The following is a 13,274-nucleotide window of genomic DNA, read 5'->3' on the forward strand; positions in this document are numbered from 1 at the left end:
GTGAGATCGGGATTGATCCCTGCCGGAGAGAGGCGTTGATTATCGCAGTCCAGCAAGGAATAATGGATTTGGTAATAGTCGCAAGACAGTTCGAGGGGAGTGGGTCGTTGAAATGGTTGTTCGGGTTTAAGGAGGAAAGGATATTTGCGACAGAGTCTTCATCGTAGGGTGAGAATTCGGACCAGTGCGCTACATTCTTGGGTGAGGTCTGTGTCGGTAGCAGTGATGGAGGAGGCGGATGGTCAATGTTCGGTGGGGGGAGTGAGGCAGCTTTGAGTTCGGTACCTAAGGTTAGGATTTTGTTTGCGAAAAATGAGGAGAAATATTCGGAGGAGATGAGAGACTTGGGGTTTTCTTTCGCTGTTTTGGACAGTTTGTTCGATTGGAGTTTGATCATCTCAAAGAGTTTCCGAGGCCTGTTCTGGGCATTTCCTAGTTCCGCTCTGAAAAACACTTTTTTGACTTGAGGATGTTTTTATTGTAAGCATTTCTGGCCTGGCGGAGAAATTTCAGGTGATCTGCCGATGGGTGCTGTCTCCAAATTCTTTCGGCTTGACGGAGTGATCTTCTCTCGTCGTTGAGGGAGCCGGTGAACCAAGGGTTTCTATCTTTGACTTAAGTCCTTTTTAGTTTAAGAGGGGCTAGGTCATCTAAAATGTTCGACATTGAAACAGTGTAGTGATCATAGAGGTCACTGACTGAGGATGTGAGGAGGGGGGGAGGTCGGAATTGCAACGGGTCTCAAGTTCAATTAGGTCTAGGTTTTTGGTGTCTCTGACCCAGCGTTTTGGTAGCACTGGTTGAGGGTGCAGGGTAGAAGAAAGGCGATGGCATGGTGGTCAGACCAGTCGCAGGGGTCGGTGGATATGAGTTTGACGGTTTTCTCGTTAGAGATGATCCAGTCGAGAGTAGCCCCTTTCGAGTGGGTAGGGAGTGGGCAAGCTTGGGTCAGGGCTAGATCGGTCATGAGATCTTTAATGGCGTTGACATGAGGATCCTTAAGGTCGTTCCAGTGCAGGTTGAAGTCACCAAGGAAGATGTCTTTGGTGTTGGGGGAGTTCTTAGCCGTGATAATTTCCATGAGGTAATCAGTGAATTGATTGTTATTGCCTGGGGGGTGGTAAAAAGTGTGCAGGTTGCACAGGTGGGTGGTGAAGCTCCAGACTGAGAGGGCTAGATATTCGCAGGAATCAGTGGTATCCGTAAAAAGCTCTGAGACAAGGAGGTTAGAGCGATAGATGCAGGCGATTCCCCCACCTTTTTAGGTCTCGCCTGTCAATGCGCATGCGCATTGAGCAGAGCGAGACTATAGGGCTTTAAACAAAGTTTACCTAACTGCGGCGATTTGGTGCTGTGCCCGTGGCTTTTAGGTCAATGCGCTTGCGCATTGACCTAAAATGCGCGTGCACATCACCAAATCGCCGTCTGTTCCCTCAGCCGCACTCCTCCCACACTATTGAAGTGAAGCTTAGCTTCACTTCAAAGGCCCCTGCTGCTTAACACCCTCTCCCCACTCCGCCCCCTCCCCTGCCCGCCATGTCGCATTTCTCCTCCCCCCCCTTCTCTGCCTTCAATCCGTCTTGTTTTATAAGTGATGTAGGCGTAGGCGAATACATCACCAACAAGCACGTGTGTAAATTCCATTGTTTATAACAGCCTGTCTCTTTTTTCTTTTTTTTAATTAGGTTTTATGCGGTTTTGTAGGTTTTGTTGCAGTAACTACTATATGCGCACTATTCACGTTTTGTTATTGCGCCTGTTTTGAACCATCCATGCGTCAGCCTTTGCAATGTTATCTCAGCCGAAACATTACTTAACAGCCACGTACACCACGGGTCCCACGCTGCACTCCTTCACAGAGCGTCACCCTCCCTGCATCTGTTGATGCCAAAAATAAACAGCAAGTAGACAAACATTCCACCCGCGTGCAATGAGAGACTTGCACGATGGATTAAATGCATATGTAAATGCTTCTAAATATTTGTACTTTTTTTTTTGTTTTTTTACTAAATGCTGCCCAGACGCGAAGGCCGCTGGACTTCCTTGAAATAAACATCCTCTGTCTCCAGGGCTGTCTCTCAGGAAAGGGTCGCTTTAGACACCATAAATTGTGCTTGCTGCCCCCTCCCCGTACACTTAGCAGGCCCCCACATGGCGGCCTGCAACAATGGCAGGGGGGCGCCTCTCAACACATCATTAAGGCTGTTTTACCAAATGCAAATACAGCAGAGGCGCCTCAAAGACCGTCTCATCTCTCACCCTCACCCTCACTCACCCTCAACCCCTCACCCTCACTCACCCTCAACCCCTCACCCTCACTCACCCTCAACCCCTCACCCTCACTCACCCTCAACCCCTCACCCTCTCACCCTCACCCTCACTCACTCGCCCTCACTCACCCTCACCCTCACTCGCCCTCACCCTCACTCACCACCCCTCACCCACCCTCACCCTCACTCACCCTCACCCTCTCACCCTCAACCCCTCACCCTCAACCCCTCACCCTCACTCACCCTCAACCCCTCACCCTCACTCACCCTCAACCCCTCACCCTCACTCACCCTCAACCCCTCACCCTCACTCACCCTCACTCGCCCTCACCCTCACTCGCCCTCATCCTCACTCACCCTCACCCTCACTCACCCTCACTCACCCTCACCCTCACTCACCCTCAACCCCTCACCCACCCTCACCCTCACTCACCCTCACCCTCAACCACCCTCAACCCCTCACCCTCACCCACTCTCAACCCCTCACCCTCACCCACCCTCACCCTCACTCACTCTCAACCCCTCACCCTCACTCACCCTCACCCACCCTCACCCTCAACCCCTCACCCTCAACCCCTCACCCTCACTCACCCTCAACCCCTCACTCACCCTCACTCTCACTCACCCTCAACCCCTCACCCTCACTCACCCTCACCCTCACCCTCCCTCAACCCCTCACCCTCACTCACCCTCAACCCCTCACCCTCACTCACCCTCAACCCCTCACCCGCCCTCAACCCCTCACCCTCAACCCCTCACCCTCTCACTCACCCTCAACCCCTCACCCTCACTCACCCTCAACCCCTCACCCTCAACCCCTCACTCACCCTCAATCACCCTCAACCCCTCACCCTCACTCACCCTCACCCCCTCACCCTCAACCCCTCACTCACCCTCACTCACCCTCAACCTCACTCACCCTCACTCACCCTCACCCACCCTCACCCACCCTCACTCACCCTCACCCTCAACCCCTCACCCTCAACCCCTCACTCACCCTCACTCTCACTCACCCTCACTCACCCTCAACCCCTCACCCACCCTCACCCTCACTCACCCTCAACCCCTCACTCACCCTCAACACCTCACCCTCACCCTCACTCACCCTCAACCACCCTCACCCTCACTCACCCTCACCCACCCTCACTCACCCTCACTCACTCTCAACCCCTCACCCTCACTCACCCTCACCCACCCTCAACCCCTCACCCTCACCCTCACTCACCCTCAACCCCTCACTCACCCTCACTCTCACTCACCCTCAACCCCTCACCCTCAACCCCTCACCCTCACTCACCCTCACTCACCCTCAACCCCTCACCCTCACTCACCCTCAACCCCTCACCCTCCCTCACCCTCAACCCCTCACCCTCACTCACCCTCAACCCCTCACCCTCACTCACCCTCAACCCCTCACTCACCCTCAACCCCTCACTCTCACTCACCCTCACCCTCAACCCCTCACCCTCAACCCCTCACCCTCAACCCCTCACCCTCAACCCCTCACTCACCCTCACCCACTCTCACCCACCCTCAACCCCTCACCCTCACTCACCCTCAACCCCTCACCCTCACTCACCCTCACTCATCACCCTCACTCACCCTCACCCTCACTCATCACCCTCACTCACCCTCACCCTCACTCACCCTCACTCACCCACCCTCACCCTCACTCACTCTCTCATCACCCTCACTCACCCTCACTCACCCTCAACCCCTCACCCACCCTCAACCCCTCACCCTCACTCACCCTCACCCTCAACCCCTCACCCTCAACCCCAACCCCTCACCCCCTCACTCACCCTCACCCACCGTCAACCCCTCACCCTCACTCACCCTCACCCACCCTCACTCACCCTCACTCACCCTCAACCCCTCACCCTCACTCATCACCCTCACTCACCCTCACCCACCCTCACCCTCACTCACCCTCACTCATCACCCTCACTCACCCTCAACTCCTCACCCTCACTCACCCTCAACCCCTCACCCTCACTCACCCTCAACCCCTCACCCTCAACCCCTCATCCTCACTCACCCTCACCCTCACTCACCCTCAACCCCTCACCCTCACTCACCCTCAACCCCTCACTCACCCTCACCCTCACCACCCTCACCCTCACCCTCACTCCCTCAACCCCTCACTCACCCTCAACCCCTCACCCTCACTCAACCCCTCACCCTCACCCTCACCAACCCTCAACCCCTCACCCTCAACCCCTCACTCACCCTCACTCTCACTCACTCACCCTCACCCTCACTCACCCTCAACCCCTCACCCTCACCCCCTCACCCACCCTCAACCCCTCACCCTCACTCACCCTCAACCCCTCACCCTCACTCACCCTCACCCTCACTCACCCTCACTCACCCTCAACCCCTCACCCTCACTCACCCTCAACCCCTCACCCTCACTCACCCTCAACCCCTCACTCACCCTCAACCCCTCACCCTCACTCACCCTCAATCCCTCAACCCCTCACCCCCACCCTCACCCTCACTCTCACCCACCCTCACTCACCCTCACCCACCCTCACTCACCCTCACTCACCCTCACTCACCCTCACTCACCCTCAACCCCTCACCCTCAACCCCTCACCCTCACTCACCCTCAACCCCTCACCCTCAACCCCTCACCCTCAACCCCTCACTCACCCTCACTCTCACTCACCCTCAACCCCTCACCCTCACTCACCCTCAACCCCTCACTCACCCTCACCCACCCTCACTCACCCTCACCCTCAACCCCTCACCCTCACTCACCCTCAACCCCTCACCCTCACTCACCCTCACTCACCCTCAACCCCTCACTCACCCTCAACCCCTCACCCACCCTCAACCCCTCACCCACCCTCAACCCCTCACCCTCACTCACCCTCACTCACCCTCACCCTCACCCCCTCACCCTCACTCTCCCTCACTCACCCTCAACCCCTCACCCTCACTCACCCTCAACCTCACCCACCCTCAACCCCTCACCCTCAACCCCTCACTCACCCTCACTCTCACTCACCCTCACTCACCCTCAACCCCTCACTCACCCTCACCCTCACTCACCCTCACTCACCCTCAACCCCTCACCCTCACTCACCCTCACCCTCACCCTCACTCACCCTCACCATCACTCACCCTCACCATCACTCACCCTCACCCTCACTCACCCTCAACCCCTCACCCCCTCACCCTCACTCACCCTCAACCCCTCACCCTCACTCACCCTCACCCTCACTCACCCTCACCCTCACTCACCCTCAACCCCTCACTCACGCTCAACCCTCACCCTCACTCACCCTCAACCCTCACCCCCTCACCCTCAACCTCACCCTCAACCCCTCACCCCTCACTCACCTCACCCTCACTCACCCTCAACCCTCACCCACCACCCTCACAACACATATTGTGTTACAATAGGTGTCACATTTGCGGAAGATAAAACTATTGGCATTGTAAATAACAAAGCTATTAATTTCGCTATTTAAAAACAAGCACATAAATAAAAATGTGTGCTTTACAATACCAATAGCTCAAACTTTCCTAATGCGAGACCTATTGCATTGCTGTGCTTCTCTCCCCTGCTGCACTCTCCTGCTCTCTAGAGATGTGGCCTAACAACCAGAGCTGCCATCCTAAGTCACGTAATACAAAACATGTTGCATTCCATGTTGCATTCCGAATGCTATAGGTGTCACATTCGCGAAAGTTATAACTATTGGCATTGTAAATGACAAAGCCATCAATTTAGCAATTTTAAAAACCAACAAATAAATAAAATATGTTATTTACAAGACCAATAACTCCAACTTTTCTAATGCAAGACCTATTGCATTTCCAATGCTTGTTTGTTAAGTGGTCTGTCTAGTCTGGCAATGTTAAAATTGGGGGGACTAAGAGGTCGAAGCATGGGGATGATGCATCATTAAGCCATGATTCAGTTAGGATGGCTAGGTCAGTGTTATTGTTCAGAATGAGAGCAGCGACATCGGCGGCATGCTTTACTGCCGATCGGCAGTTGATTAGGAGCCCTGTCAGACCAGGGAGGGAGGTGGTAGTAGTGGGAGTCGGGGCAGTCAGGGGTACAGGTGCAAGATTGCTTCTGATCGCCCTTCTATTGCAGCGGGAGGCCAGTCTGTGTGGATCGATAGTGACCATGCAGATGGGGTGTGCGGCACTCACGTCTGGTGGGCAGGGAGGGATAGGGGCTGGGTTGAGGTCTTTGAGAATATCTTGTATTTCCTTTTCAGTGAGGTCTAGGGAATCGGTGGTGAACGGGCAGAAGTTGTAGGAGCGGGTGAGGTCAAGGATTTCCTCCTCAGATAGACGGCTAGTGTACTTGCGAGGGCGAAGATGCCTTAAGGCTGTTGGTAGCGGGTGTTTGTGAAGTTCTGGGATGGGCGGAGGAGACCACTGAGGCATGAGGTTTGCGAAGGATAGTTCAGCGAGGTCGAGGATAGAGGAGTGGCAGCTCTGAATTATTTTGGAGGCTCTGGAGTGCAGAGAGCGGATATAAGTGAAGGGGGGGGTAGGAGGGTTGGGGTGCCATGTTTTTTAATTTACCGATCCAAGATGGATCGGTTTATAATAAATAAATATAAGCACTTTTTCGGAAGGCAGAGAGGCATTAGCAAATTGGTGCCTGACTTCCAAAAAGATTCATTAAAAAAAATCAAAAAAAGGGATCACTGTGGTGGAGAGGGGACTAATGAGAAGGGTCAACGCGAGAGAGTGAAGGGGGTGAAGTTAAAATGCAGATTAAGACAGGAGGGGAAAGCAGAACACAAGGGAGTGAGTAATACAGAGGGGCAGGGAAAAGAATACATGGGAGATAGCAACTCAAGCATGGAAAATGTTGGCAGTGGGAGAACCACACAGGAGATAGAGCGATACAGCATGGTGAGTATTTGGCAGGGGAGAAGCACGTGGGGGAGGGAGCTGGAAAACACATACGGTCTCACAGAATGCTTACCCAAAAAGAAAAAAAGAAGTTCCCTAAAAGTGAGCAGCAGAAAGATACAATTCAGCCAATGAAACGGATGACAATGAGGCTATGCCCAGGGCATGGAAAAACACAAGAAGCGGATGGCAAGCCATAGAATAAGAAGCAAGCACATGGGAGTGAAATTAAAGCCAAGAAATGGGTAAAGAGTGGGTAGGCTGTAAATTAAGTGTACATTTTTGATAAGCCCATAATAGATTTTCCATAATCAGATAACTTACACTGCCTAGCAGGAGACCTAAAAAAAGACTAACAACTTCAAAGAAAGAAAATTCGTGTTTATCTCACCTTTCTTACAACTTTTCGTCCACTTGGCTTTTCGTCCAAAGTACCGCTTGACTGCTCATCCCCATCACTGATCGTGATGACGGCTAAAATTTTACAAAAGTTAAAATCATGAAGAACAACTAACAATAGTACAATCAAAAAGGATAAGAAACAATTAGCACTCTAAGCCATGAAATTACTCAAGTGCTGTGCCATATAATATTACATAAATAAGATTAGGATATACCTGTTCAAAAGAAAGATAGTGAATGCATGAAACTGGTTTCCCAGAAAGTGTGCGGAGCAACATACATACAAAGATTGGGAAATACACAAAAGAACAGCAGTACTGGGAAATGAAGAATTACACTGGTGAGTAAGTAGGTGGCTCAGTTTTAGAATGGGACGAGGTTGGCGAAGGGTACAAAGCAGCAATACCTTTAAATATGTTGCTAGGGCTATACTTTGATCGAGAGCAAGCACTGATGTGCCTTTAGCGTAGCATCCCACAGTTCTGTTTCATATGTAGGTCTTTTGACATAAATCCCCAAGAGAAAGAGTGATCTTCATATCAGAAAGTGGAGAAGGTGTTCAGCGCAATCCAGAAACATAATTTACAAGAAGAAATCTAAGCTGTAGGTAAAAATGTATGAAGCCAAAAACCTTCAGAAAAAAATAAAGGTAAAACAGATAACAGATATTAGCCCCATATTCAGGTAAAGAACCGAGGGATCAGCTGTCACTGTGCTGACTTGAGAGGACAGTGTAGATTTTCTTTATATGAGGCTCTACTATTTACGGACGTTTTCATTTTTTTAAGGGAAGGATATTAAAAGTTTTTTTTTTAAATGATGCCTAATTTTAATAATTTATTGAGGGTTTTTTATGACATTGCTGAATGTCTCCCACGGACTATCTAGATAATAAAACATAAGAAGGAACACAAAAGGGACATCCTCCTCTTTGGTAGAAGATCTCACATATTATTTACAGTATTTCTAGCATATAGTACCTGCAAGGACTATCAATCGATCAATCAGGGCATTATGAAGCGTGCTACTCACCTGTGAGTTTCTCAAGGCGCTGGGGGTGGGGGGATGGGGGGGAGAGATGCAGCTCTGGATCAGTCGAAGAGCCAGGTTTTGAGGTTTTTCCTGAAGGTGTGCAGAGTAGGGGAGTGTCTGATAATGACAGGGAGTTAGTATTAGTTCGGGAGCTCATTCCAGGCCTTGCCGCGACGTAGGAGATGGCTCGTCCACCCGTTCTGGTTCTGCGGATGCATGGGGTTTCTACTAGGGCGAGGTCGGCGGAGAAGAGGTTTCTTTTGGGTACGTGGAAGGAGACTCTCTCGTTGAGGTATTTGGGTCCGGTGTTGTGGAGAGATTTGTAGGCATGGGTGAGTAGCTTGACGGTTACTCTCTTCTCGACGGGGAGCCAGTGGAGGTCTCGCAGGTGTTGGCTGATGTGCTCATGTTGTGGGATGCCAAGGACGAGTCTGGCCACGGTGTTCTAGATGGTCTGGAGTTTACGTAGCAGGGATTTGTTGATTCCAGCGTAGAGGGCATTTCCGTAGTCCAGTCTGCTTGTTATAACTGCATGGGCGACAGTTTTTCTGGCTTCGGGGGGATCCACTTGAAGGTCTTGAAAAAGGATGAGGAGGGTGTTGAAACAGGTGAGGTGACGGTGTTGATCTGGCGGTTCATGGTGAGAGAGGAGTCGAGTATGATGCTGAGGTTCCAGGCGTGGTCTGTGGATGGTTGCTGAGGGCAGTGGGCCACTAGGTATTGTCCTAAGCTGAGGGGGTGGGTCCAAGGACGAGGACTTTTGTCTTCTCTGAGTTGAGCTTCAGACAACTGCTGCTCGTCCAGCTGTGAAGTCTTTCATTCCTTCCTGGAAGCAGAGTCTGGTGCCTTCGGGGTCCTTTATGAGGTAGAGGATGAGCTGGGTGTTGTCGGCATAGGATACTATGCTGAGTCCATGCTGTCTTACGATGGCGGCAAGGGGGGTCATGTAGATGTTGACGAGCGTGGGACTGAGCGATGATCCTTGGGGTACTCCACAGTTGATCTCTGTGGGTTCGGAGAGGAAAGGCAGGAGTCTGACCCTTTGGGTTCTGCCGTTGAGGAAGGAGAGGAGCCAGTCGAGGGAGGTTCCCTGTATGCCGGCTTCGTGGAGTCAGGCTGCGAGAGTGTGGTGGGAGACGGTGTTGTAGACTGCGAAGAGGTCTGGTAGGATGAGGGTAGTGGTATGACCTTGGTAGAGGAGCATGCGGATTTTGTCTGTGGCGGCAAGGAGGTTGGTCTCGGTGCTGTGGTTACTGCAGAATCCGGATTGGGAAGAGAGTCGAGGATGGTGTTCTGTTAGATGAAGTTTGTCAGCTGGGAGTTGATCTTCTTGGTGACTTTGACTGCGAGGGGAAGGAGAAAGATGGGTCAGTAGTTTTTCAGGTCCGTCGGGTCTGCAGAGGGTTTCTTGAGGAGGGGCTTGACTTCTGCGCGTTTCCAGTCGTCGGGGAAAGTGTTGGATTCGAAGGTGGCATTGATGGTGTGTCGTAGCTCGGGCGCTATGGCAGGGGCGGCTCTGTGGAAGATGTGCGGGTGGGCAGGGGTCCGTGGGGGCTCCTGAGAGAGTAATCTTCATGGTCGTGGAGGGATCTTCGGTGGTGACCGGGGTCCAGGCTACATGCCGGGGACTATATGCTAGAAATGCTGTAGTCTTTCTTGGGTATGAGGCTTAAGCAACCTCATAATCAAGGAGCACTACTAAAGGCAAAACTCTTAAAAGATCAAGTTAAGATGAACCAGACTCCAGCGTGGACAGGAAACCTCTAAACCACAATGTTCCGTCACTAGGGTTGCTGAAAGTGCTTCACAGCCATATCAATAGCAGAGTATGTGCCATACAAATTATCCTAACTAAGCAAATATGAAAGGTTGCTATTAACATCAATAATCTGTATGCATTCCAAATGTGCTTTCTTGGCTGCTTCTTAATGATGCTTAGAGTGACGGACACATGAATTGTAGTCTGGTCAGTAATGTGAAGATAGATGGTATACGTAAATTTCATTTACAGTGTAATTTAAGGCAATATCTTGTGAATTTGTTTATAACATGGAGAAAAAATATTCATTATATATATATATATATTTATATATATATATACATATGCACAATTCAATAGTTTCTTTTCCAAAAAGATTCCGCCGAGCCCCAGTTTTCGTTCAAGCGTGCTTTATTAAATTCACAGCGGGACAAACAGTGTTTGCCAGGGCTTTGTGAATTTAACCCCTTGGCTGCGGGGCCGATTCTCCCCGCTGTGCTGGGGGGCGCGCACAGCGCCCCGGTGCTCATGACGAGCTGAGCTCGCCATGAGCCACGTTTCTCGTGTGCCCATGACGAGCTGAGCTTGTCATGACCACACCCGTTTGTTAGAACGCCCAGCACAGGAGGGGAATTAGCCCCGCACCTGAGCGTTCTAACAGTCATGACGAGCTCAGATCGTCATGAGCACACGAGAACCGTGGCTCATGACGAGCTGAGCTCGTCATGAGCATGGGAGGGGTTAATAAAGCACGCTTGAACGAAAACTGGGGCTCCGCACAATCTTTTTGGAAAAGAAACGATTGTGTGTGTGTGTATGTGTGTGTATATATATATATATATATATATATATATATATATATATATATATTTTTTTTTCTCACACAAAAGGTTGCCTTTAATAAAGACGGCACTCATGTGGAGTTTAACCCCTTTAACGTGGAGACTGTTACCTGGAAATCCTCGATTAAAGGGATTAAACTCCACATGAGTGGCGTCTTCATTAAGGGCAACCTTTTGTGTGAGAAAGTTTAGCGGCTTGCTCAGCCGCGGAGACGCCCCGCTGCTGCCTGCACAGATCCTGCGCTTTGAAATGCTCAGCGCTGATGGAATGTGGAGTCCGTATCGATGGACAATCTTACGAACCATGCCGCAGTTTGTCCATGTTCCTCTCTACCCACTAGGGATTTTTAATGGAATTAATAAAAGGAGTATGACGGCACCCACTGGGGGAGAAATCATGCAGAACTACAAGTTCCAGTATGCTGGTGTAGCACACGCCCACAGGGCGGGACTTTGTTCATTATCAGGTGTTCTGCATGTTTAAAGCTGCTGCTTCTTTCCTCAGCCCGTGATCAAGGACACAATGATGTTTGAAACGCGTTAAGCTTTATGAGTGAGATTTCAACGTGGAGACTTACCTGGAAATCCTCGATTAAAGGGATTAAACTCCACATGAGTGGCGTCTTCATTAAGGGCAACCTTTTGTGTGAGAAAGTTTAGCGGCTTGCTCAGCCGCGGAGACGCCCCGCTGCTGCCTGCACAGATCCTGCGCTTTGAAATGCTCAGCGCTGTTGGAATGTGGAGTCCGTATCGATGGACAATCTTACGAACCATGTCGCAGTTTGTCCATGTTCCTCTCTACCCACTGGGGATTTTTAATGGAATTAATAAAAGGAGTATGACGGCACCCACTGGGGGAGAAATCATGCAAAACTACAAGTTCCAGTATGCTGGTGTAGCACACGCCCACAGGGCGGGACTTTGTTCATTATCAGGTGTTCTGCATGTTTAAAGCTGCTGCTTCTTTCCTCAGCCCGTGATCAAGGACACAATGATGTTTGAAACGCGTTAGGCTTTATGAGTGAGATTTCAACGTGGAGACTTACCTGGAAATCCTCGATTAAAGGGATTAAACTCCACATGAGTGGCGTCTTCATTAAGGGCAACCTTTTGTGTGAGAAAGTTTAGCAGCTTGCTCAGCCGCGGAGACGCCCCGCTGCTGCCTGCACAGATCCTGCGCTTTGAAATGCTCAGCGCTGATGGAATGTGGAGTCCGTATCGATGGACAATCTTACGAACCATGTCGCAGTTTGTCCATGTTCCTCTCTACCCACTGGGGATTTTTAATGGAATTATTAAAAGGAGTATGACGGCACCCACTGGGGGAGAAATCATGCAAAACTACAAGTTCCAGTATGCTGGTGTAGCACACGCCCACAGGGCGGGACTTTGTTCATTATCAGGTGTTCTGCATGTTTAAAGCTGCTGCTTCTTTCCTCAGCCCGTGATCAAGGACACAATGATGTTTGAAACGCGTTGGGCTTTATGAGTGAGATTGCAACGTGGAGACTTACCTGGAAATCCTCGATTAAAGGGATTAAACTCCACATGAGTGGCGTCTTCATTAAGGGCAACCTTTTGTGTGAGAATTTAATATTCTACTAACTTGGAATGGAAAATGTGTCTACTTGCCTGCTGTCTCCTCTTCAGTACACAAGCCCTGGGATGGAACAGGGGCAAGGTTCTCTGGTCGACCACTTTTTCGACGTGGAGAAGGCTGTACAGGAGATCCACTTTCAGCTGCCTCCTCGGAAGCCATGCTCTCTGCTGCTTCAATCTCAGTTTCTTCTACAGGTTGCAAGGACACCACATCAGTCATAGGTTCAAGCACTAGAACGTTGGAGGATTGAAACACAAGACGGTGAGTTTTATTATGAGTAAGAATAAAAATAGTGATCACAGCCATCAGAATAGTCGACATGCTGCATTGCCAGTGGTGTCAGACCTTTCAACATGACCTTAAAGACTATAAACTCTACATTATCTGTATTTGTATTCATTTGAACTCCTTTACAGTGTAGTTTAAGGCCATATCTTGTGAATATGTTCATATCCTGGATAAAATATATATATGTACAC

The 13,274-nt window shown here is 50.5% G+C and overlaps 1 protein-coding gene across 14 annotated transcripts in view; it reads right to left on the reverse strand.

The window, feature by feature from the left end:
• The window catches only part of LOC144798493 (uncharacterized), a 181,092-nt gene that overhangs the window by 35,125 nt on the left and 132,693 nt on the right, over nt 1-13,274 (reverse strand). For 10 of the 14 annotated variants that reach the window (XR_013603553.1, XR_013603552.1, XM_078669400.1 and 7 more), the window contains exons 16-17: nt 12,828-13,025; nt 7,552-7,634 (exon numbers count right to left, since the gene is read on the reverse strand). Coding sequence is in view for 11 of the 14 variants with exons in the window: in XM_078669400.1 (XP_078525526.1) it covers nt 7,552-7,634; nt 12,828-13,025 (281 nt within the window). In the remaining 3 variants the exon portion in view is untranslated. The remainder of the gene's footprint in view (nt 1-7,551; nt 7,635-12,827; nt 13,026-13,274) is intronic. The other 4 variants (XR_013603554.1, XM_078669404.1, XM_078669402.1 and 1 more) reach the window with 1 other exon arrangement.

Source organism: Lissotriton helveticus, chromosome 12, assembly GCF_964261635.1.
Source record: "Lissotriton helveticus chromosome 12, aLisHel1.1, whole genome shotgun sequence".
NCBI lineage: Eukaryota > Metazoa > Chordata > Amphibia > Caudata > Salamandridae > Lissotriton > Lissotriton helveticus.